The sequence below is a fragment of the Squalius cephalus genome, assembly GCF_949319135.1.
Source record: "Squalius cephalus genome assembly, chromosome: 1".
Taxonomy (NCBI): domain Eukaryota; kingdom Metazoa; phylum Chordata; class Actinopteri; order Cypriniformes; family Leuciscidae; genus Squalius; species Squalius cephalus.
Window position 1 is genome coordinate 64,699,840 of NC_137122.1, and position 26,789 is coordinate 64,726,628.

At 37.6% G+C, this 26,789-nt stretch overlaps 1 protein-coding gene across 1 annotated transcript; it reads right to left on the reverse strand.

The window, feature by feature from the left end:
- Window positions 1-862: 862 nt before the first annotated feature.
- On the reverse strand, window positions 863-25,425 carry LOC307171825 (C-type mannose receptor 2-like; the record flags this gene model as incomplete). The annotated part of the gene is made up of 9 exons (XM_079893697.1): window positions 863-1,254; window positions 1,514-1,882; window positions 2,056-2,400; window positions 2,584-2,865; window positions 4,933-5,310; window positions 5,420-5,788; window positions 8,758-9,111; window positions 9,283-9,585; window positions 25,038-25,425. The coding sequence occupies 9 exons, from the start codon at window positions 25,423-25,425 to the stop codon at window positions 863-865; spliced, it is 3,180 nt and encodes a 1,059-aa protein (XP_079749823.1).
- Between the last annotated feature and the right edge of the window lie 1,364 nt (window positions 25,426-26,789).

Sequence of the window (26,789 nt, forward strand, 5' to 3'; positions counted from 1 at the left end):
AACGTGTATCTTGCATTGTTTGCTGTTGAATTAATTAATTAATTAATTAATCCTAAACTGAAAGAAGATCATACTGTTGTGTTTCTGTGATTAAACCAAATGTTCTCATTACATATTACATCTTGTGTTTGAAACAATGTTTGACTGAAATGTTTATAACTTTAATGAAAGCATGAGATCAGGTTTTGTACATGTACTTGTGAAAAAATATAACCAAAGTGAATAAAAAAAACTGGGTAAAAACACTTTATTTCGATAGTCCACTTTAGACATTTTACTAACTATAAGTAACTTTGCAGTTATACATGTCAACTAACTCTCGTTAGAGTATTAGTAGACTGTCTGCTTAATATCTGCTAACACTTTATTTTGTTGGTCCCCCAACAGACATTCTACTGACTATAAGTAACTTTGCAACTACAAGTCAACTTATTCTCTTAACCCGAACCCTAACCCTAATCGAACAGTCTGACAGTCTGCTACTCTAATGAGAGTTAGTTGACATGTAGTTGAAAAGTTACTTACAGTTTAGTAGAATGTCTAAAGTGGACTATCGAAATAAAGTGTAACCAAAAACGGTAACAATTTACATTATGTTTTAACATTATTGAAAATTAAAGAAACAAATGGATCACATTTTTACACAAACATACCATACTTATCTGAAATGGGGTGTTGATATGATAGTCATCGTGGTCACCGAAAAGCAAACAGAAAGCTTGCATTAGCAAAACTTTAGCATGTTACACTTTTGAAACAATCTTTCTATTGTTTTTATTTGACAGAATCCACATTTAAATCCACATTTTCTTGTTTTTGGGTGTTATAGCCTGATTCTTTCATTTCTTTACAGAAGTTATATTTACTCACCACTGTAACAGAAGAAAGGCAAACTGGCAAAGCAGCTCTCATCCGTCCACTGACCAAAGTATTTTAAAGACACAGCGGTGCAGTGTTGAGCTCCGTCCTGTCCTCGGATATACAAACCATTATCTGGTTGTGCATCAACAGCTGGAGTATGTGGCAGCCAATATGTGAAGGAAGAGCTGCTCTGATCTGACCACAGTCTGTTTCTGTGCAGACCAATCCATACATAACCAGAATAATAACGTGTAACATTCAGTATCTGTTGACGCTCTGTCTCATCTCTCACACTGGTCAGGTCAGTGTATTTCTCTCTGCAGTAACTCTGAGCTCCAGCCCAGGTCTTTCCGTCATATACCAAAACATAATTCTGAGAGGTGTTTTCTCTACCTAAGATACACATATACATTTAATATCAAGTCAGTTAATTTGTTAATTAGTCAACCATATTTTAAATCCATAGTTTACAGTAAGAATTTTAATATTAGTATACAGTATACTTGGGGTTTGATCCAAGCCAACTAAGCTAAGAGTTCTAGAGATCTTACCACAATACTGACAGTAGCATTTGTTGAGACTTTGACTTTTGAAAGACTTTTGAAAGGAAACTAAATGCATTTATATAAAAAGTTCAATTGGAATGCCTTACCATCATAGCAGACAAATGTGTAATTATCTTTACATGATGAATCAAACCAGTTTCCATTTAGACCCATGGAAACACACAGTTCTTTCCCACCATAGTTGTCCGGTTCATGATACCAGTTCCTGAAATCTCTCTCTCCTTCCTGATAGAAATCCCTGTTTGCCAATGACCATCTCCAGCTGTTCACATCATCATACAGTCCAATCCAGGCTGAACCAGTGTAACTCCCATTAACTGTGTTAATCAGACTGTTAATTTCCTCCATGTTATCAATGGTGGCCAGATCAGTGTAATTCTGTCTGCAGTGTCTCTGAGCTTCAGTCCAGGTTTTAGACTCATTCACAAAGTGAAACTCCCGGGATGATGCTAATCCTGTCAAGATAGGAACATTTTTAAAAATACAAAACCAAAAAATTAGTCACACATTTAGAAATGATGTGTCCCTTTATTCTTTGATGTTCTAATAGACTGTATCTTATTTTCATTTGTTACATTGTTTAAAATAAATAATTAAAGGTTGTCATTATTATTAGAGATCTTCTCACCGCTGTAGCAAATGAAAGGTAATGCAGTATTGCAGTTTTCGTCTGTCCATTTCCCAGAGTCACTGAATGAGACTGCAGTGCAGTGTTCACTGTTTCCAGCATTATCTGGCTGTCCTGTCCTCCAGTTACTGAATGAAGAGTTGCTCTGATCTGACCAAGATATGGTTCTGTACAGTCCAATCCAAATAGAGGAATAATTCTGAAATAAAGACCGAACCCTGTAGTTTTCAGTCTCATTCCTGATACTGACGAGGTCTGTGTGATGTTCTCTGCAGTATCTCTGAGCTTCAGTCCAGGTTTTAGACTGGGAAACCAACACATAACTTGCACTAGCATTCACTCTTCCTGTGGGGAAACATTTTAAATATGTGATGTGATCAAGGAATCATAAAAATTTTGTTCTAATTACTTGTTAGAAAGTCCATCGGCAGTTCTCACCATCATGGCAAACAAATGGAAGTGTATAGTAACAAGAGATTTCACTCCATATTCCCCAATTTGACATGTACACACAGAGACTCTGTCCACCTGAGTTCACTGGTTGCTGGACATACCAGCTTTTAAATCCTCCCACTAAAGTTGCATTATCCAGAGACCATTTCCAGCTGTTCAGATCATCATAGAGTCCAATCCAAGCTGAGCCATAGTAAGTCCTACGTACTGTTTTAAAGAGCCTGTTCATTTCCTCCATGTTATCAATGGTGGCCAGATCAGTGTAATTCTGCCTGCAGTGTCTCTGAGCTTCAGTCCAGGTTTTAGACTCATTCACAAAGTGATACTGGTGGGTGCATGAAGATTGTGTGCAGGTCTCTGTGAATTATTTTACAGCACAGAAAAAAGAAATTGCAATCACCTGGTCAGTGATGTACCAACAAGCCATACTGTACAAACGTTCATTGTACTAAGTTGTTAACTACTGTCATACATGTAAGTCACACTTCACACTTGATTATTTTTTTTTTACATTTCACTTATGATTGAATTAGTTTAAAAATTAGCGTGGTAAACCGCTTTCATAAACTAGCACACTGAATGAAAGAGAAACACAAGAACTACAACTGACTTCAGACACAGCCTTAGATGAAATCAATTGAAGATAAAAGAAGACATTAAATCTCTCAAGATCTCAGTAGAGGAGGATTAAACAAGTCCACAAACAGCATAACCAGCTTCACTTATTACTCATCAAATTTCTACAAAAATTCTTATTGAGAATTAAGAGATGTTGATTCAGATGTTGATGTCTTATTGAAAATGTGTGGTCACTATTATGGTGATCAGTGTTTTGTTTTAGTTGGGCAGTTTGAGGAGTTTTAAGTCAGTTTGTGTTTTTTGTAACAGTGTTTGCTAAAGCATATAATTTGTTGCAAAGGAAGACAGAAACATAGACAATCAGATGATAAAATGTTAATCATTGTAAAGAAAAAATATTGTCTAAGTTCATAACTGATCAAAATTAGTTATTAGATGATTTTCACTGACAATATTTTGTTGGCAAATACCAGGCATTTGGAATTTTTAGATGCATTGTAGGATTTTTTTTTTTTTTTTTAGATGCGTACATAATCAGCATATTAATTTCAACAATGCTGACATGCTTCATGCCCCAATGCATCCTGGGAGCCACCATAGTATACAACTCATGACTCCCAGCACGCATTGTGGCAAGACGTATGTCACCATTGTTGAGATTTATATGATGATTCTGTATGTCTGTGTATTTAAAATAAAATAAAAAATCCTACATTATATTTCATTTTTTTAATTCAGAATGTCTGATCTTTGCAAACAAAATATTTTCAGTGAAAAGCCATAAACTGACTTAAAAAGCCAAGGGTCAAACTGTACAACTAAAACAAACACTGATCACCAGAATGGTGAACAAACATTTTCACTAAAACATTAACATCTAAACCTCTGTTAATTCTCAATAATAGTTTGTGTAGACATCTGACAGAAATAAAGTCAATTCTCAAAGAGAACTGTTGATGAATTACAGAAAAAAAGTCATCTGGTTTATAATATTTAATGTCTTTTCAGTTGATTTCATCAAAGGCGGTGGCTGGAAGTCAGTTGTGGTTCTTGTGTTTCTGTTTCATTCAGTGAATCTGCTTGTTATCATCAGGTGTCTTCAATGTTGGCAATAAAAAATAAAGAGTTCTCAATTCATCTTTGACGTCTGTCTGTTAAGATATTTTTGTTTAAATTTTACATATTTTTTTGTGTGCTATTTGCATTTACTTGTTTTAAATGGTTTTAAGGAATTAATTTGATTAATTCTAACTCACTTCTTATTTTTTATTTATTTAATTAATAATATTTCTTGTTGCCACAATTTTATTGAGTAGATATGGTGTATTCTTTTTTTTTTTTACAGTGCTGAATTAAATATTACAGCTAAACTAATTATTTTCCTGCCGAGATGCACACCAAATAGAATAGATTTCAAAATAGATTATTTAAAAAAACAAAGTTAAACTCAAGGTTTTTTTTTTATGAGCAACTTAAAAAAAAAAGTTTGTTGGCAACTGACAGGATTCTGTTTGGAGTTAGAAGAAGAAGAATAAAATCTCTGCTTGGACCCCCAACAGATGCTGTATCTCTATTTATTGTATTTGGTGATGTTTTGTTGTAAAAGTTCTGTTTTAGGTCACCAATGAGGTGGTTTCCTTTCCTTTATCTATTTTTTATTTAAAAATTTAAATGTTAAGGGTTTTCAGAGCTTAGTTTCACAATATAATTTGAATCCACATATTTATAGGCCTGGTGCCTTTAGCCTAATTTAAACATGTTGATCTTTCATGTTGGAGACACTGGTGCTAAAAGTCTTTCGCATTCCTGCCAAATAAAGGCATCCATCAAAGTGAGTGAACTTACTGCTGTAGCAGAAGAAAGGCATGTTGGATACACAGATCTCATCTGTCCATCGGCCTGAATACTGGTATGATACTGCAGTGCAGTGCTGATATCCATATCCGTTAGCTTGATTATTTCCATTATCTGGTTGTTCCTGTAACCCAGGAATTTGTGGTCTCCAGTTTTGATAACTGGCAATCTGACCGTTTGACCAAACCCTGTTTCTGTACAGGCCGATCCAGACTCCATATCCACCTGCTGTCTCAAGGATCCTCTGGTTCTCAGTCTGATTTCTCACATTGGCGAGATCTGTGTAATGATCTCTGCAGTATCTACGAGCCTCTGACCAGGTTTTCCTGTCAGTGATTCTAATGTAACTCTGTGTGGCATTCCCTCTACCTAAGATATTAAATATTAAATAATAACAAATTAGCTCTCATTGAAAATAAAAAAATAAAAAAATAATCAAATTTAAATTAATATATAAAACTAACTATATGAACCTTACCATCATAGCAAACGAATTGCAGTGTGTTGTCACATGATATATCATGCCATATGCCATCATGATCCATGTAAACACACAGTTCTTTCCCACCATAGTTGTCCGGTTCATGATACCAGTTCCTGAAATCTCTCTCTCCTTCCTGATAGAAATCATTGTTTTCCAATGACCATCTCCAGCTGTTCACATCATCATACAGTCCAATCCAGGCTGAACCAGTGTAACTCCCATTAACTGTGTTAATCAGACTGTTCATTTCCTCCATGTTATCAATGGTGGCCAGATCAGTGTAATTCTGTCTGCAGTGTCTCTGAGCTTCAGTCCAGGTCTTAGACTCATTCACAAAGTGATACTCCCGGGATGATGCTAATGCTGTAAATACAGTAAACAAATGTTTCTAATATATTCAGTTTTTTTATGTATCCTAAATATTTGTGATAAATTCAATATGGTTCAAAATCTGAGAATGCTGGAAAAGATTTAGCTTTTTTTTCTTTCTCATTATAAATTATATGAGCAGCATTAAAAATTGAGTGATAAATGAATTGCAAAAATTAACATGAATTTTAGAATATCTAGTATTTGGTTTGTCTTTCTTTTTCTTGTGTCACAATTTGCTTATTTGATCAGACTTTGGAACCCAACTAAACATATCTACTCTTTCTTGCAATCGACATGAACACACTGAGGCAGTGTGTGATAGATTTAATGGATTATTGATAGAAAAGATAATAAAGGGATAAAGAATAATTCTGTCATGCACTGTTAAAAATGTTCGTAATTTTAACAGTAAAAAACTGTAAAAAAGCAACGGAAAAAAAATGTTAATTCCTTAACGGTATGCACCCTTACTATATACAGTGAAAAACTGTAATAGCTCTCACGGGACATTTCATGTAATTGTACATTAATATACTGTTAAATGTACGGATTTTGGAAGTACACTGTAAAAAAAAAACTTACCGTTGCATTTACCGTACCTTAGCCTACCGTAAAAAATACGGTAGCAAATGTTTACTAATTTTACAAAGTTTTACATCATCGAACTAAAAATTACGGTGCAAAACTGCCAGCTGGTTGCCAGTACTTTACCGTAAAAAATACGGTATAAATATTTATGTTTTACGGCATTGAACTAAAGTTTACGGTAAAAAACTGGCAGCTGGTTGAAAGCGATTTACCGTAAAAAATACGGTAGTAATATTTTAGGTTTTACGGCAGTGATCTAAATATTACGGAAAAAAACTGGCAGCTGTGGTTGCCAGTACTTTACCGTAAAAAATACGGTAGAATTGTTTTTGCTTTTACGGCACTGAACTAAAGTTTATACGGTAAAATACGGTAGTAATATTTTAGGTTTTATGGCATTGAACATTGAACTGAACTTTTATATAAAAAATAAAAAATAAAAACCTGCCAGCTGTGGTTTCCTGTAATCTAATTATTTAGAATTACCAGAGGTTTAGACGTTGATATTTTATTGAAAATAATAAAGTTTGAAGTCTATGTAATTTACTTTTCCTAATTGAATATTCTGCTCCTCACCATTGTTGAGTTGCATAGACTGAATCTTGACATCTGTGTGTGCCTAAAAGAACGATTTTTTTTTTTTTTAAACAACTTTTAAGAAATCCTTTATATTATATCAAAAAGTCTGGGCATTTATGCAGATTCACTAACCAACAACATAAACCGAAGTCAGAAAGAAGGATTTTAATGAGTTCAGTGATATCTGTGTGTGCCATCATTGATTCACAACTGCCATCACACGATTCATTTTCTCTCTGATTTCCTAGCCATAATCAACATGTCTTATAAACACAGAGTTACAAGCAGGCAGAGAAAAACTAAAGTTAGAAAGTCAAGGGTCAAAACCCCAACTAAAGCAGTCACTGATCTCCATCATGGTGACTTCAAATGAAACAATAAATCATCAACATCTAAACCTCTGTTAATTCTCAAACAGAACTGTAGGCGTCTGACAGAAATAAAGTCAGTCTGGTTAGTAATAAGTGAAGCTGGTAATGCTGTTTGTGGAGTTGTTTAATCCTCCTCTGCTGAGATCTTCACAGATTTAATGTTTTTTATCTTCAGTTGATTTCATCTGAGGCTGTGGCTGAAGTCAGTTGTAGTTCTTGTGTTTCTGCTCGTCTCTTTTTTCTGTTCCTGTTGTTTCTCTAAATGGACATTCCCAGAATTCCCTGTGTGACACTTCACATTTGATGCTATTTAATTTAAATAATTATGTTTCTTCTTGGTTTTTGTTATCAGTTTATATTATATTTTTTTGGTTTATATTACATCATATATTGTTTAATGAATTGTTTATGGCATTATTTGGAGTCACGTGTGTATGTCACCATGATGGTGTTTTGTGTTTGTGTGTATGACACTGTGCACCTTCTCAATATTACCATGTACCTCAGTTTGTGAAAAACTAATGGTATACTTAAATCATCGTGGTTTTTTTTTCTTTTTTGCCATTTGTGTTATTATGATGGTTTTCAGTATATTGCAAAGATATAAAGCAGACTTTAATACTTCAGTGAAATTTAATGATAACATTTAACGGTGTATGTAATATAACGGTTGTGCCGTGAAAACTAAAAGGTTCCTACTGTATTTTTTATGGTAAAGTACTGGGAACCACAGCTGATGTTTTTTTTTGACCACACATTTAAATCCTGCTGAAGGTTTTTTTTTTTTTTTTTTTCAAAGTAAGGTTGCTACCATATTTTTTACATATAAATACTGGCAACCAAGCTAACGTTTTTTACTGTAAATTTCACAGGTTTTTTTTTACATTGTGTTTTTTTGCCCGTAAATTTAAATCCCGTAAAACATAAAAGGTTGCTACCTTATTTTTTACGGTAAAATACTGGCAACCACAGCTGCCGTTTTTTTACCGTAAATTTCACGTTTTTTTTTTAACAGTGTGGTTTACTGACCCTCATTTCATTCCATCACATTTATTCTCTTGTGGAAGACAAAAGAAGATGGCGCTCTTACATGAACTTACTTAAGAAAGTACTGGGTAGTAACTACATGGGTTAAGATTAGGTTTAGGGTTAGTACCTAGTTATTACCCAGTTATATTTATAGCAGTTATAAGTACAGAGTACATACATGGGGAAAAGGACTGTAAAATTAAGTGCTATCTTTTTTTTCACACAACTGAAGTAATTGGGCGCTAAAACTTTTAGTTACCAATATTCTTCAAATATCTTCTTTTGTCTTTAGCAGAATAAATAAATGTATACAGGTCTGGAATGATACGAGGGTGAGTAAATGATGCCAGATTACTCTTTTTTAGAAGAACTATCCCTTTATGATCTACTCACCACTGTAGCAAATGAAAGGTAATGCAGTATTGCAGTTTTCGTCTGTCCATTTCCCAGAGTCACTAAATGACACTGCAGTGCAGTGTTCACTGTTTCCAGCATTATCTGGCTGTCCTGTCCTCCAGTTACTGAATGAAGAGTTGCTCTGATCTGACCAAGATCTGGTTCTGTACAGTCCAATCCAAGCAAAATGATACTTATAATAATCCCCTAATAAATACTGAATCTTCTGGTTTTCAGTCTCATTTCTGATACTGACGAGGTCTGTGTGATGTTCTCTGCAGTAACTCTGAGCTTCAGTCCAGGTTAAGGACTGGTAAATGTAAACATAAGCATCACTGGCGTTTTCTCTTCCTGAAAGATATTAATATCATATTAAGTTTAGACAGAGGTTGATTTGGTATTTTTGTTTACTGTCTTAGTCATTCTATTGGAACAGCTTACCATCATAGCAGACAGCAGGATAAAATGCACTGGAGCAGCTTGTTGTATACCATATTCCCACGTACATAAGCACACACATACTTTGTTCTCCATAATTACTTGTTTCTAGGTTATACCAGTTCCTGAAGTCTTTCCGTCCTTCCTTGAAGAAATCACTGTCCTCTAGAGTCCAGTTCCAACTGTTCAGATCATCATAGAGTCCAATCCAGGCCAAATCAATGGAATTGTCATTCACTGTGTTCAATAACTGAACCATCTGTTGTTCATTCTCAATGGAGGCCAGATCAGTGTATTTGTCTCTACAGTATCTCTGAGCTTCTGCCCAAGTCTTGGATTCATTAACAAAGACATACTGAGGGACACTCAAGGTGAAGGTGATAAAACCTGCCGGCACATTTAACATGTTATTTAACATAATGAATGTGTTAGACTGTATTTTTTAGACTATGGAAATAAACAATTTTACCAGCAGAAGCCCAACAAAAGCCATATCATGAATTTAGAGTAGCAAGCTGTTTATGATGAAACACTTTATGAAAATGTTTGGCTTACCAGATAATATAATCAGTGGAAACATAGCTGTGAAGTAAGATTTATATACGTATTATACAATATTATAGTACAAACAACTTTTTTTATAGCATTCCTCATGTGTATGTAGGTTTGTATAAAGCATCTAGTAGATGGATACATTTAAAAGTACAATAATTATAATCTTTAATATTATTTTGTATATTTTGCCAAGCTTACCTTTTGATTTTCTTGGTTTCGGTCCATTTGCCAGATTATGACACTGTCTTAAAATGTATAATGGTTTGCAAAGAAGGGGTGGATCATTTCTTTGAACACTCATGACATCATGAAACTTGGATCACAAAGCTGCCCTATCAAATGTACTCCATCAGGACATTGTGAGTCTACAATGGTTAAAGAGGCTTAATGGATGTTACGTAAACTGTATATATATAAAGTTATGATAATATGAGTACAAGCAACCTACTTTGTGTTACTATTTTTTTAGTAAAAAACAAAAAAGAATCAAAAAAGCCTGCAGTTTACACATATATTATCTGGATGTCGGTTTGTGGCCCCTAGGTGGAGAACCAAACGATATAGGAATACTTTTGTACCTGCAGCCATAGAATTAATAAATAAAGATAGCAAGAGATGACACTCTTTTTGTCTTTTTGACACGCTGATTGTACCGTGGATGCGTAGATTTACTTCACATAATCTGCAAAAGTCGTTCACAGCCATGTTCACTCCGGTATTTCGCTCGATGGTTTTGTTTTCGCATCATACATGTGTTTACAGTGGAAGTTAGATGCGGCTGAGCATGCGCATAATGGTGTGTTCAAGTCCTCCTGGGAAGTTCGTACGTACGAGGTGGGAAGTCGTGCTTATAACGGCATGTGCGTAAAAGTCACTTTCGTCGGAGCAAGATGGCGGAGTACTTTCTCTTAATTAATTACACAAAAATACAGTAAGGTTCTTAAACTCTTGTTCTAGAAAATGAAGAACAAAGAAATGTGCATCAGGTGTACTTTGTATTTTTATGTTTTTAATTAATTTATGAAGCCACCGCCAACTCATCGTTACATGTTGCATAGTTATATTATAATACTATCATATTCTGTGTTGGCGATTAGCTAACTGAGCTGTTAATAGAAAAGCCTGACAATATCACAGCTAAATACCTTTAGCCTACGTCTTGATTCCGCCATGTTAATCACTGACACGCCCCCAACTCGTAAAGATCGGAGCTTAGAGAAAATCCCAAGCTCCCCACTGGTATTTACGACATTGTGGTGGCGTTCAAGTGCGTTCAACTCGTAAATACGATCTATACGAGATGACTTGAACGCACCATAACACACACCATAACCAAACGTTATGTGATTGGCTTACGGGTAACCAATGATTTTAAACTGCAGACAAATCTACTCCATCAGGACATTGTGAGTCTACAGTAACAATGGTTAAAGAGGCTTAGTGGATGTTCCATATATATATATAAAGTTATGATAATATGAGTACAAGCAACCTATTGTGTTAATATTTTTTTAGTAAAAAACAAAAAAGAATCAAAAAAGCCTGCAGTTTACATATATATTATCTTGATGTCGGTTTGTGGCCCCTAGGTGGAGAACCAAACGATATAGGAATACTTTTGTACCTGCAGCCATAGAATTAATAAATAAAGATAGCAAGAGATGACACTCTTTGCTAAGCACGGCACTTTACACATCCACTAATACATAAAGTGCATAGAGGCACACATTGTAATGTCTTGTCCTGTTATTGTCACCAGCACTTCATGTCACATGTTTAGCATAGCCTTCTCTGTCGGCAATATAGGATTTATATGTGATAAATGTAAGGAGACAGTTAGGTTGACGGAGAAGATTTCAGAATTAGAAACACGCATCCAAACGTTAATTGAGGATAGTAAGAGTGCTAGAGATTCAAATACTGCTTTGGATGCGCCTAGCATAGTGAACTCTTTACATGATGCGGTTCCGGCTGAAGTAGAGCCTGTGCAGCCAGGCAAATGGGTGACAGTGAGGGATCGCTCTAGTCGCAGATCTAAAAACCACTCTTCCGTTCCGATTACCATAACAAATCGATTTCCCCCTGCTCAGTGAAACACCCACTGAGAATGATTGTGCCCTAGTTATTGGCGATTCTATTACACGGAACGTGAAAATAGAGACACCAGCGACCATAGTCACATGTTTGCCGGGAGCCAGAGCGCCTGAAATCAAAGGAAATTTAAAAGTGCTGGCTAATGCTAATCGTAAATTCTCTAAGATCATTATTCACGTCGGCACTAATGATGTTCGACTCCGCCAGTTGGAGATCACCAAAATTAATATTAACCCTCAGACGGTCCTCGGTCATTTCTGACCGAAACATTTTCTGTTTTGAATTTCTAAAAATCACAGCTTCATCGGAATGTTATGAAACTTGGTGACTTTTATGGCATTGGGTATGTGAAAAAAAAAAAAATTGGGGTCATGATCCGAGCATGCTAAGTGGTCATAAAAAAAATAGTCACACTACAGGCCTTCGGTCAAAAATGACCGACCTATAGGAAATGAATGGGAAATTGACACAAAAAAAAATTATTCTCCGAATATTTGTTTGTACAATCTACAAATCAGCCACAATCCTAAAAAAAATTACACAGCTGTAAAGGGGTGACACTCTACAACATCAAGAGTGCAAAAAAGACACACCCACCCACACACACACATACAAACACACTTTTATACACATACACACCAATAATTTTGATTACAAAAAATCTGTTTTGAATTTTTAAAAATCACAGCTTCATTAGAATATTACGAAACTTGGTGACTTTTATGGCATACCTAGGTATGTGAATACACAAAAAAATGTAGGTCATGATCCGAGCATGCTAAGTAGTTGTAAAAAAAATAGTCACACTTGTGGTCTTCGGTTAAAAATGACCCCCATAGAAAATGAATGGGAAAATGAAAAAAAAAAAAATATATATATATTTTACATAAAGTGTTATAATTGAATGAATTGCATTTTTTTTTTGTTACAAATTCTGTAAAAAAAAAAGTAAATGTGTCCATAAACAGCTGGGGAATTCACATGCCTCTCCATAGAGAGCTGTACATGCCATCTAGTGGTTACACCATGGTTCTACGCTTTCTCTCCATACTCTCACCAGATGGTGCTAATCTGCTTAAAAAAATTTTTTTTGAAGGCCTAGACTCTATATTAAACTAAAATACTGCATTAAAAAAAATATACATATATATATTTTTTATTATTATTTATAATGGAAAAAATAGACCATAAATATTGCATAAATATTAATAAATTCAATAACATTCTCTCAAAATACAAAATTAAAAAGAATAAATATTATAGAACAAAAATAAATTGCATTGGTTTTACTGGGATGGAGGAAGTTTCATTTTTAGGTGTCCGGTCACTTCTGACCGGGAAGGCCCAGGGTGTGAAAGAGGTGTGTGAACTTGCAAGTACGATGTCAAGGACTGTAATTTGCTCTGGCCCCCTTCCTGTTCGCAGGAGTGATGAGATAGTTAGTAGATTGTGTTCACTGAATCGCTGGCTGTCTAATTGGTGTCCGCTTAATAATATAGAATTCATAGACAATTGGAAAAGTTTTTGGGGCAAACCTGACCTGTTGAAGAGAGATGGTATTCATCCCTCCTGGGATGGTGCTGCTCTTCTCTCTAGTAATATGGCACATAGTCTTAGAGCTCAAACATGACAATCTGGGGCTCAGGTCAGGAAGCAGACAGACTGGCTTAACCGACCGTCTGCTAGCGGCCTCGCGTCACCAAGGTCAGATAAATCCCATCACATAGAGCCTCTTTCACCTAGCTATCATCATATAGAGACTGTGTCTGTTCCCCGAACTTGGAAATCCAAAAAACGTTTAAACCCATCTAAGGTTAAAAATGTAATTGATGTTCAACAAATAAAAAACAGCTATAATACAGATGAGCATATGCTAAAGCTCGGGTTGCTGAATATTCGATCGCTTACTTCAAAAGCACTCATTGTTAATGATATGATTTCAGATAATAACCTAGATGTGCTGTGTTTGACAGAAACCTGGCTAAAACCAGACGATTACATTACTTTAAAGGGGGGGTGAAATGCTCATTTTCACTCAATCTCCTGTTAATCTTGAGTACCTATAGAGTAGTATTGCATCCTTCATATCTCCAAAACGTCTTTAGTTTTATTATATTTATAAGTGAAAGATAGGCTGTACCGAGTCTTTCCGGAAAAAAACGAGCGGCTGGGGGCGGGCCGTGTGGGCGGTGTGCTATAGCTGTGCTAACCAATCTAACAACAACACAGAGAGACATTTGAAGTAGTTTACTCACCGCATTGCGACAGCGAACCTTTATCATTGTGACTGCTCGATCCTTAAGCATTAGACGATCTGCAAATCGTCGATCTGGGCTTTGTTTATAAAACAATCATCGTCGAAATGCAGGGAACAAAGAGTCGTGCACAACCTCAGTTGATGCTTCGAAAAAACAAACTCCATCCACTATTCCATTAACGCTGGGTTCTTTGGGAATCTGTGCAGGGTTGTCTTGCCCTGCCAACCAAAAACCCACTTCTTTGGTGACATTGACTTCCCTAAAAGCCGAGCATAGCGCTTTGAGGTAACGTACTGCTTTCGCTCTCTTCTCTCTCTAGTCTACGAGTGCGCGCGCGGCCGCGGTTCTTCCGGCAGAAGTGCCCTTAGGACCCATATAAGGAAATTCCGCTCTATCTTACGTAAGACAGAGCCATACTCGAAAAAAACTTTCCGAAACTTGTGACAAACCGGAAGGAGTATTTTTGGAACAACTCCGTGTTTCAAATATGTTAGATCTATCACTTCTGCTACTAAAGATTGCTTTATTAATAATCTTCCTGATCAGTTTCATCATCTCAGCATCCCAGATAGCTTAGAAGAACTCGATATTGCAACAGAAACTTTTAACTCTCTCTTTTCCAGCACTTTAGACACAGTTGCTCCGTTGCGCTTAAAGAAGATTAAAGAAAATAGTCCAACGCCGTGGTACAACGAGCACACTCAGGCCCTTAAGAGAGCAGCCAGAAAAATGGAGCGCAACTGGAAGAAAACAAAACTAGAGGTATTTCGCATTTCATGGAAAGAGAGCTCAATTACTTACAGAGAGGCTTTAAAAGCGGCTAGATCTGCTTATTTTTCAACCCTATTCTAACGACCTATTCTAATGACTCTAACGACAGCTCTCGTTAGAGTCACAAATGATTTGCTCTTATCATCCGATCGTGGTTGTATCTCGCTATTAGTGTTACTCGATCTTAGTGCTGCGTTTGACACCATTGACCACAACGTTCTTTTAAATAGATTAGAACATTATGTTGGCATTACGGGAAATGCACTAGCATGGTTTAAATCATACTTATCTGACCGTTATCAGTTTGTAGCAGTAAATGAAGAGATGTCTCATCGATCACAAGTTCAGTATGGCGTACCACAAGGCTCAGTACTAGGACCGCTGCTGTTCACTCTGTACATGCTACCATTAGGAGATATCATTAGGAAACATGGAATTAGCTTTCACTGTTATGCTGACGATACTCAGCTGTATATTTTGTAACGACTGTGAGTATGAACCAAACACAGACTAATCTTCTTCCAGAAGATTAATTCAAACTCTCCGCTTCTCGCAAATGAAGGGGGAAGATTTGTTCAGAACGTCTCATGATCATCATCAATCTTGCCATCGGGTCCGGCATCACCGGTCTGACTATTTAGAAGAGCCCCCCAGCACTAACGAAATAACTGGTCAATGCTAGCTTTGTTGCCGAATACTGATTGGTTAAGAGAATGACCAAGACCAAGGTCCCATGAGAGATTGAACAAAACAGCTTTCAGTGGGAACTAGCCATGACCTCAGGGCTGTCTTAAGCCCCATAGACTTTACACACAAAGAGACGTTACAAATCAAAATCCATAAAACTCATCCCAGAACAAGTCTTGACTGACCTATAATCAAACACAATTGAAGCTTCTAGGTGATTTTGTTCAAACATAATCCCACACAGTCTTCACATTCCAGACTCAAATCATCAAGTCTGCTAACCAAAGACTTTTTATTTGGTTAACTAAAGGAAGAACTGGTCAATGTTTGATAGTTTTGCAAGAAGGATCGGTTCAGAGATGGTACTGGTCAGGGCCCTACCAAGAGGTCACCTGACCCCTGCGACAAAACAGACCCCATCTTTCTTAAGGACCTCTGAATGACACAGAGTAAAATCTCTTCAAACCACGAGAACTGAGATTTTGCCTATAACTATACATAAATTCATTCAAGAACAATTTTCAATGGACTTATAATCAAACATCATGCAACTACATAATTTTTTGTTGTTTCTACAATACCTGTGTGTATCTAATATACTTCGATGCCATATAATTCAGTTAATTGTTATAACTATTAGGTGTGTGAATGAAAGTGTGTCATGCTTCCTGTCAGCATGATTGTCATCTGGATCTACTTAAGGACGTATGGCTGGAGGTATTAAACAAAATTGCTCCTCTGAAAGTTTTTAAACAAAATCAAAGAACTAGAACAGATCCGTGGCAAACCCCAGAGACCCGCACATTAAGACAAGCATGTATAAAAGCGGAGCGGAAATGGAAAAAGGACATACTTCAGTCGTCATCTAAATCACTGAAGGATTGCCTACTGGCCTATCAGTCAGCTGCAATAGCCGCAAAAGCTGCTTATTTCTCGAACATGATTTCTAACAACCATCATAGACCTAAGATTCTGTTCTCCGTCATACAAGCTGCCTTAAATCCACCTGTTTATACTTTTCCAAACCCCTCTAATGCACTATGTGAAAGCTTCTTGAGCTTCTTCATTGACAAAATTGCTAAATTAAGGCCTCAGATAACAGTTCCTTATGATGATCACTATGATCTGAGCATGCCGGAAACATCATGGGGCACTTTTAAACCAATTACTTTTCAATTGCTTACGGAAACCATTGCCAAAATCAAACCCTCTTTTTGCCCTTCTGACGATATACATTCTCGCTTTTTTAAAATGCTTACAGAGTCTATTGGCCCTGGCTTATTATCTTTCATAAACAAATGTTTATCCACTGCTTCGGTTCCTTCATGCCTAAAAATGGCTTTTGTCTCTCCGATACTCAAGAAGCCTTCCTTAGACACTTCAGTTCTAAATAATTATCGACCTATCTCTGTACTTCCTTTTATTTCAAAGATTCTGGAAAAGACTGTGCTGTATCAACTTGGAAACCCTGTGGTTTTAGTATTATTAGACTTAACAGCAGCCTTCGATACTGTCAATCACTCACTGCTCCTATCTAGATTAAAACATTTGGGACTGAAAGGTTCAGTCTTAGAATGGTTTAATTCCTATTTAACCGACAGATATTTTGCAGTCAAGATTGGCAGTTGCACCTCTTCTGCTGCCCTCCTTGAAACTGGTCTGCCTCAGGGCTCTATTTTATCCCCCACGCTTTTTTCTTTATATCTGCTTCCTCTGGGCGCGATTTTAAGAAGACACGGTGTCTCCTTTCATTTTTATGCGGACGACACCCAGATCTATTTGCCGATTAAAAGAAATGACCCCTCTGCACTTAAATCTTTAATGAACTGTCTTGATGAGGTAAAGCTCTGGCTTGCAAATAACTTCTTAACATTAAACGATTCAAAGACGGAAGTTATAGTTTTTGGCCCATCTGACAAATCTGAGTTTTACAGCAGCATTTTGGGCAATTTGTCGGTTTTTAATAGAAGCTGCGTACGAAATCTGGGAGTTTTCCTTGACAGTCGCTTAACTTTAGAGAAACAGGTGTCCTCTGTTGTTGCGTCTGGCTTTTATCAACTCCGCCTTCTTGCCAAAATCAAACATTTTATTCCTGGAAAATCCCTTGAGACAGCCATCCATGCGTTTATAACTTCACGCTTGGATTACTGTAACTCCCTTTATTGCGGCATTTCAAAAGCCCAGCTCACACGCCTTCAACTTGTTCAAAATACTGCGGCCAAATTTCTTATGAAAACACGTAAATTTGATCATGTCACACCCATCCTGCGAGCTCTACATTGGCTACCTGTCCAATATAGGATTGATTACAAAATTCTCCTACTCGTGTTCAAATGCCTGCACCATCTTGCTCCAAGTTATCTATCAGAACTCATACACTTATACAGCCCGTCCCGTGTCTTAAGATCCAGTAATCTTAATATACTTGCTGTTCCTTGCACAAGGTTGAAGCGTAGAGGAGATAGAGCCTTTTCAGTAGTGGGACCCAGATTATGGAACAACCTGCCAATACAAATTAGAACAGCTCACTCGCTACCAGTTTTTAAATCCCTACTGAAAACTCATCTATTCTCCTTAGCTTTTAATACCATCTAAGTGTCCTCTCTTCTGTAGCCTATAAATTTTAATGTGATGTTGAATATATGTCTATAGTTCAATTGTCTAATACTATACATGTAACCTCTCAGCTGTTGTGTATTTTAACCGTATGCTATGTTCTATTTAATGATTGTACAGCACTTTGGTCAGTCCTGTGACTGTTGAAATGTGCTTTATAAATAAACAAACTCAAACTCAAACTCATTGTATGTTCTTAATTCAAAAGATGGCTGGAATTAAATTTGTGTAAAACGTTTCGTATTCTGATAATTAGAAATCATGCCTAAACTGTTGCATCTGGTCTCTAATTAAAGCTAGAGAACCGACACCCCCAGGGAAGACATGATTTACGACTTTGAAAACAAAGCAGCAGTCAGAACTGCAGAAACCCTTTAAAACCCCAGCTCAGAGCGTTGGGCAGAAGTTAGGTAGAACGGGAGCAGAACAAAGATGGAGACAGAAGACGATAGTAACCATGTAGACCGCAGAGACAAAGAATCAAATCAAATCAAATCAAGTATATTTGTATAGCGCTTTTCACAATACAGATTGTATCAAAGCAGCTTCACAGTATTAAATTAAAATAAAAGAATACAACAAGGTTTGTTTCTAGTGGAATTTATTGATTGATAAAATAAAATTAAATATCCCCAAAATATCCCCAACTGAGCAAGCCAAAGGCAACAGTGGCAAGGAACCGAAAAAACTCCATCAAGTGACCTATTGGTGTCCTAAAACTCCATCAGGTGACCTAATGGACAAAAAAAAAATTGGGAGAACCCAGGCTCAGTCGGGGCCAGTTCTCCTCTGGCATTTATGAACTAGAGGCCGGATTGTAGTTTGAACTGTAAGATTAAAAATATTATATGAATGCCTGGCCGAAAAGATGCGTCTTTAATCTAGTTTTAAACTGGGAGAGCGAGTCTGAGCAACGAACAGTATCAGGAAGACTATTCCAGAGTTTCGGAGCCAAATGTGAAAATGCTCTCCCTCCTTTGGTTGATCTGTATATCCTAGGTATAACCAAAAGCCTCGAATTTATTGAACTTAAAGAGCGCGATGGATTATAGGGCGATAGAAGATCCGTTAAATAGACTGGAGCTACAGTAAGCCGTTTAGGGCTTTATAAGTCAGTAGCAATACCTTGTAATTAATACGGAACTTTATAGGTAACCAATGTAGTGATGATAAAATCGGTGTTATATGATCATATTTTCTTGATCTAGTAAGAACTCTAGCGGCTACATTTAAAACGTAAAAATATTTTATCAGATGTGCCTTTCGTTTAGACGGCGACGGCGTTTTTGGGGCTTAAAAACGCAAAAAAGTGAATCCACCCTCCAGAGTGGAAATCTTAAAAACGCTCCACCGTCGCGTTTCCGTCTAAACGGTAAAAACGCAAAAGTCTGCTAGACAGTGAAGGCACCGATCAGTGCTTCACATTGCCACCTAGCCGCCTGGAGTGCATACTACATTGAATTTCACACACTTTTGCGTCACCGTATGCACGCAGATTTCCCCCCCATAACGCTCGTCTAAATGCAGAATAAAAAGTGATCACTTTTGCGTTTTCTCTTCAGATCGTTTCCGTGTAAACGTAGCCTAATAAAGCATTACAGTAATCTAGTCTCGAGGTCATGAATGCATGAACTAACTTTTCTGCATCAGAAACTGATAGCATATTACGTAGCTTAGCAATGTTTCTAAGGTGGAAAAAGGCTGTTTTTGTAACATACGAAATATGATTTTCAAAAGACAGGTTACAATCGAGTATAACACCCAGGTCTTTTACTGTAGAGGATAAAGTAACAGGACATCCTACGATGTCAAAGTTGTATTGTGAGAGGTTCTGTGGGCGTTTTTTTGAACCGATAAGTATTACCTCTGTCTTGTCTGGATTTAATAAAAGAAAATTACGCGTCATCCAGTCTTTTATATCTTTAACACACTCTGTCAATTTGGATAATTTAGCGTTTTCATCCGGCCGTGATGAAATATATATTTGAGTGTCATCAGCATAACAATGGAAACTAATTCCATGTTTCCTTATAATATTTCCAAGTGGCAGCATATACAGTATATTGAGAATAACAGAGGGCCTAACACAGATCCCTGCGGCACTCCATAGTTTACTGGAGTTATGATCGATTTTTCTCCATTTAAATAAACAAAATGGTGGCGGTCAGATAAGTATGATCTAAACCAGCTTAATGCTTGTCCTTGAACACCAGTATAATTTTGTAGTCGATCTAAGAGTATTGTGTGATCTATAGTATCGAACGCAGCACTAAGATCAAGTAAAACTAGTATTGAGATACAGCCTTGGTCAGAAGCTAAAAGTAAATCATTTGTGATTTTAACGAGCGCAGTTTCAGTGCTATGATGCGGCCTGAATCCAGACTGAAGCTTTTCATAGATATCATTTTCTTGCAAGAAAGAGCCCAGTTGAGCGGACACAACTTTTTCTAGTATTTAAGATAAAAATGGAAGATTTGAAATGGGTCTATAATTTGCTAGATTATTATGATCTAATTGTGGTTTCTTAATGAGAGGTTTTATAACTGCCAGTTTAAATGTTCTTGGAACATGACCTAAAGATAAAGATGAGTTAAAGGAGTCATAACCTGCAATTTTCACTTTTCCACGAGAATCAATGTATGTTATGATTGCCTAACGATTATACACTGGCCGGGAAGCCGATATTTAAAAGTGAAGCGTTTGTTTACCTCAGGATAAATAAACCAGCGCGTGCACGCGCACTCAAATACGAGATTTTGATTTCAGCCCCGTCTTGACGTCATGACGGGGCAGGATATACCATATATGGACACCGCAAACCTATGCCGCGGGAAGCCCTGCCCCTCTCCCCCTCATATTCAGTTCAGTCGAGAAAGATGGAGAAACGAGTACACACCTGAGTTGCTCTGTGGTTGACTGCCACAAACAACATGTAAATGTGTTTTCTCTACCAAAAACGGACCAAACTATCAGGGACCAGTGGATGAAATTCATTTTTAATGACGCTGTCCCAACAACCCTTTCAACTGGCTTATCGTTAGGAGTCTGCGCTAAACAGTTCACACAGGAATCATACACAAATTTGGGGCAATATCAGGCGAAGTTGGCCTCGAAGCTCTGTTTGGAAAAAGGTGCAATTCCAACCATCAGAGACTTGCCTGAAATTGAAACGGTAAGACTGAGTTTTTATTGCTCTACTGTGTGTAACAAACAGCAGCTAACTGCTAATGCGGCTATTGTATGCTAGCGGGAGTATTAGCTTCGAGGTAAACATGGGGAATGGCTGCTAACGTTACTTTGCAAACAACAAATGACTGAGATCATCATGAATTCGGCTATTGTATATTGATTGCCTAACGCTTATATATGAGGCGGCGTCTAGTTTGTGTGTGTGTGTGCTCGCATCTTATATGAGTATGTGCGCGAGTTTGTGTGTGTGTGCTCGCGTCTCATATGAGTATGTGCGTGGAGAGTTCATATACATGTATGTGTGACTACTTAGTATGTATGCAAGTGTGTTTCATATATGTGTGCGTGAATGAAGTTTGATTTAAGCCCTAAACGGCGCCTCATACTTATACACTGGCCGGGAAGCCGGTCGCGGCCAGGTCGGGTAAATTCATAACTTGCGCCATGATGTCATTTTGGAATGATATGCTAAAGCATTACCTGCGGTGTCAACCCCCCTCCTTCCTGCCACCAATCAACGCGCCCCTCATTTGCATTATTAAAATGACCGTCCACGACAGCCAAAATATCGCATCAGATCTCGCGAGACAATAATGCCTTCAGAAATAAGGGTCTGAGGAGCTCTGTGTTTATTTTTTTTCCACTTTTCTTTTTTAGAAGGGCCTGAAAGACTATAATACAGCAGTAGGTATCCAAGGTAATACTAGGTTATGACTCCTTTAATAATATTGAGGAGAGGCTCTTCCACTACAGGTAACACTTCTTTCAGTAGTTTAGTTGGTATAGGATCTAATAAACATTGTTTTAGATGAAGTGATAAGTTTATTTAACTCTTTTTGTTCTATAGTTGTAAAGCACTGTAATTGTTTTTGCGGGGGGATAATTGAGGCTGGATTATAAGGCACGATTGAGGATTGAACGTTTACAATTGTGGTTCTGATGTTTTCTATTTTCTCAGTGAAGAACTTCATGAAATCATTACTACTAAACTGTAACGGGATATTTTGTTCGGGTGACGTCTGTTTATTTGTTAGTCTAGCCACGGTGTTAAATAAAAACCTAGGATTGTTTTGGTTGTTTTCTATTAGTTTGCGGAGGTGCTCAGCCCTGGCCGCTTTTAGGGCCTTTTTATAACGTGACATACTGTCTTTCCACGCGATTCTAAAGACCTCTAAATTAGTTTGTTTCCATTTACGCTCTAAATTACGGGTTTCTCTCTTTAGAACATGCGTAGTATTATTGTACCATGGTGCTTTAATTTTCTCTCTAAACATTTTTAATTTAATGGGTGCAACAACATCCAATGTTCTAGAGAGAATGGTGCTCATAGTGCTAGTTAGTTCTTCTATTTCATCTGTTTGTTTGGGTTCAGGCAGCAGCTGAGACAGATTAGATCAGCAATTTGAAAAATGATCTATGGTGGATGGAAGGATTGATCTGCCTGGTCGATAACGCGGCGCAGCATGACATATTACAGCAGTACGTAATATGCAAGTTACCAAGTAATGGTCAGTGACATCATCACTTTGTGGAATGATATCTATATCGGTTGGATCGGTTCCATGTGATATAATTAAATTGAGTGTATGATTAAGACGATGAGTTGGTCCGGTGACGTTTTGCTTGACCCCAAAGGAATTTAATAAATCTATAAACGCAGCCGCTAACGCATCATTTGAATTATCTACGTGTATGTTAAAATCTCCAGCAATTAATGCTTTATCGACATTGACCAATAGATCTGAGAGAAAATCTGCAAACTCTTTTAGGAAATCAGCGTAAGGCCCAGGCGGTCTATATACGGTAGCCAAGGCTAAAGATAATATGGATTTTTTTCTAACATCTAAGAGCGTAACATTTAGTACAAGTACTTCAAACGAAATAAACTTATAACCCGTTTTCTGAGTAACATTGAGAATATCTCTAAAGATTGTTGCAACACCGCCGCCACGACCAATCAGACGGGGCTCATGCTTATAGGAGTATCCAGATGGAGTAGACTCATTTAGACCGAAATAATCATTTGGTTTAAGCCAGGTTTCAGTAAGGCAAAGTACATCGAAGCTATTATCTGTGACTATTTCATTTACAATAACTGCCTTAGGTGTGAGTGATCTAATGTTTAGAAGACCTAGCTTTAAAAATTGTTTTTGTTTACTAATAGCAACATTTTCTGTTTTAATAACAATTAGATTTTTCCTAGATCCTGCAGTAGAATTATTATTTGATCTCACTAAACGAGGAATAGACACAGTTTCTATGCAATGTTCTACACTAGTATTTATATCAGTTTAATCAGTTAAATTGGTGCAGGAGAGACTATGATTTGGACTTTTGGTTACTAGTCATCTAATGGTATTTAACATTTTGGAGATGTTATCCGACAGAAGATCCACTCCGAATCTGCTTGGGTGTAAGCCATCGGCACGGAAAAGCCTAGGACGCTCCCAAAACAGATTCCAATTATTTACAAAGAGCAGTTTCTGCACCATGACATTAACCATTCATTTAGCGCGAATAGTCTACTAAACTTTTCATGTCCTAGTCGGTACGTGGGAAGCGGTCCTGACACTATGATCGTTGTTTCAGGTGATGTGCTGCGTACCGTATCGATCAGATTCCTGAAGTCTTTCTTCAGAACCTCCGTCTGGCGCAGCCTGATGTCGTTCACTCCCGCGTGCAGGACCACAGTTCTGACGCGCTCGTCACCGTTCAGAATCTCGGGAACGCGAGCAGCGATTTCAGAAACACGAGCACCAGGAAAGCAGTGACTGTGCACCTTACTTTTACCTAACGTAGCGTGTACGTGCCGAACGATGGAATCGCCGATGATCATAGCATCGCGTTTGGTTTCGCGAAGAGGGGAGAAGCGGTTTTGTGTGGATAACTCGAAAACCGGGAGGGTCAGAGAGAGTCTTGGTCTAGACCTGACTCGCGTCTTCCGCTGCGGAACCATCCAGGCTTCGTGGTGGCGTGTTGGAGCCGGAGTGAACGAGACCATGGCTGATCGCGACCTCGACGCTCGGGACCGATGCTGAGTAACGCACGGAGTAGATGAGGTCGGAGTCAGCGGGTTAGTAACGTTAATAACTGATTTGTGTGCATCGGCGCGTGATGTTTCAAGAGCTAACCGCCGGTCTATCAGCTCGGCTTGTCTCACTAAAAGGTCGTGGATCTATTTCTCAACAGCTTCCAGCTCAGACTGCAATGCGTGGAAATTCCATTATTTTTGCATGACTTTGAGCACAATGAGCAACATAGGTGAGTAAATGTTAAATGTAATAAGTATCTTTTTTTTTTAAACAATAGACGTATTATCAATTTACTTCAACTTACTGTATAGTGCTCCCAGGTGTTCTTCACTCTATTGAAAATAATATTTTACACAATTCTGTCACAGTCAAGCCCTGAATACAACGGATCAGCAAACTGAAGGCAACAGACACTGTGCACGCTTCGGCCTAAAATGCTCAGATCACGAAATCACACAGCCAGTTACCAACACTAGTCTAATGATAAATCAACAGTGTTCCGATTGTTGGAGCATCATAGATGTAACTATGAAGAGCCAAGATTTGTGCTTCAACCACCAAATTAATTAAATTTGCAATAGCCAACAGAGGGGGAAATCAAGCACTTACCATAGACGTCTTCACAACAAAACAATACGTCTGTTGCTGTGATTGAGTGCGAAGGCATCAATGATGTTCTCGCAGTCAAGGATCCTCGTTCTCTCCGTGTTTATGGCTAAAAGTGCCAGATTACTGGTCCTAGCGTCTCCACTGCTGTTCCTCAGGTAGTTTTTTACACGGCCCAGGCAAGAAAAACTGCGTTCACAGCTCACTGATGCGACAGGAAGAGTCAGGGCTATGCATATTAACGTGTACAGGTCCATAAATGCATCGTTATATGGCCGCATTAAGGATAGGAACTCCTGTGTGCTGTGCATGGCATGTCCCTTTTCTTCCTTCATTTGTAGAAGCCGCCGCACCTGGTAGAGCTCTGCTGACAGGTTTTCCTCACTGACACCATAGTGTTCACATTTTCTGTTCTCCATAACTAACACAGAATGTCCCTTATCAAGCATGTTTGCTATTTTAGATCCGCTTGTCTCTTTTTGCTTGAACTCCATTGCAAATTTGTGCCCCATACTTTCATGATGGCTCTTCAGAGATGCTGATGCTTTCCACCGGTTGTTAAATCCGTTGCTGCTGCTGGTAAATGTTGGCTCTAAATGAAATCCGTGCCCTAAAATATATATTTTTTAAATTATTATTTCATTTTCATTTTTAACAACATGAAAAAAAGACTATTCAAAACATCACATTAAAATATAAATTTAAAAAGTACAGACATTTCTTGGGGGTGCTGGGCAGGTGCTATGGCTATTATAGGGGGAGCTGAAGCACCACCTAGCTCCTCCCTGGCGCCACCACTGTTTTTACTCCAAATATCTCCAATTCTTGTTCATTAGTAAGTAAATGTGTTTTGTTTCAACAGCTGATACTTCCTCCGACAGAGGAGAGGAACATTTGATCTGGGGAAATAAATGATCAATAAAACACTTGCACAAAACATTGGAGACTTGCAATTATTCCACAGTTCTGCTGTTTACTTACCATTCTTCATCCTTTCAGCGATGTCTTTGGAAACTGTTAGCATGACAACATTACCTTTGCTGTCTGCCACATTAATGGTTACGTTGTCCATTTTGTTTGTGTGTTACACAGGGTAATGCAGGTTCTTTACATATCAGGAACAATGGGACCATAGCCAACACCTGTTCCATTCATTATTACTAATAGTTAGCAACAAACCCTTTTAAGTCAACTTTCAATCAGTTTTGGCTCAACTTTAATTAGCAGTGATTTCCATTGTTTTTAGTGATTAAGTAGCTTTATGTATTAACACACTTTTGAGATGTGTATACGTGGTGTTTTGGAAGGGTGTCAAGAGAACATATATATACTTTAGCAGTTTGACATGGGTGTTTCTGCTCATACAAAATGATAAAAGTAATGTATATATATATATATATAAAAACAATTCCCTGATGGGTGTGTGTTTTTCTTTAAGAGAGGTTCAGCAACAGGATTCACAGTACCCTCCAGCTGAGCTCTTTTTAATACTCACCATTTATTCTAATTTTTATTAGAATAATTATTGTTATTCTAAAATAACAGCGGCTCCTCCTGACTATCCATTAAATGGGCTTAATCAAAATGCTCTAGACATCATAAACCTTCCCCCTCTCCCCTGTTGTCATCGGCCCTCAAACCAGTTCTCTTCAAAGGCCGTTATCACCTCTGCTCTCCTGAACGATCTGAGCAAGAGACTGGGTCTGCAACCCTCAAAGACAGCACAGGAGTCCAGACGACACAAGCCATTTGGTCAAAGACTATAGAGACAAACTCTAATACA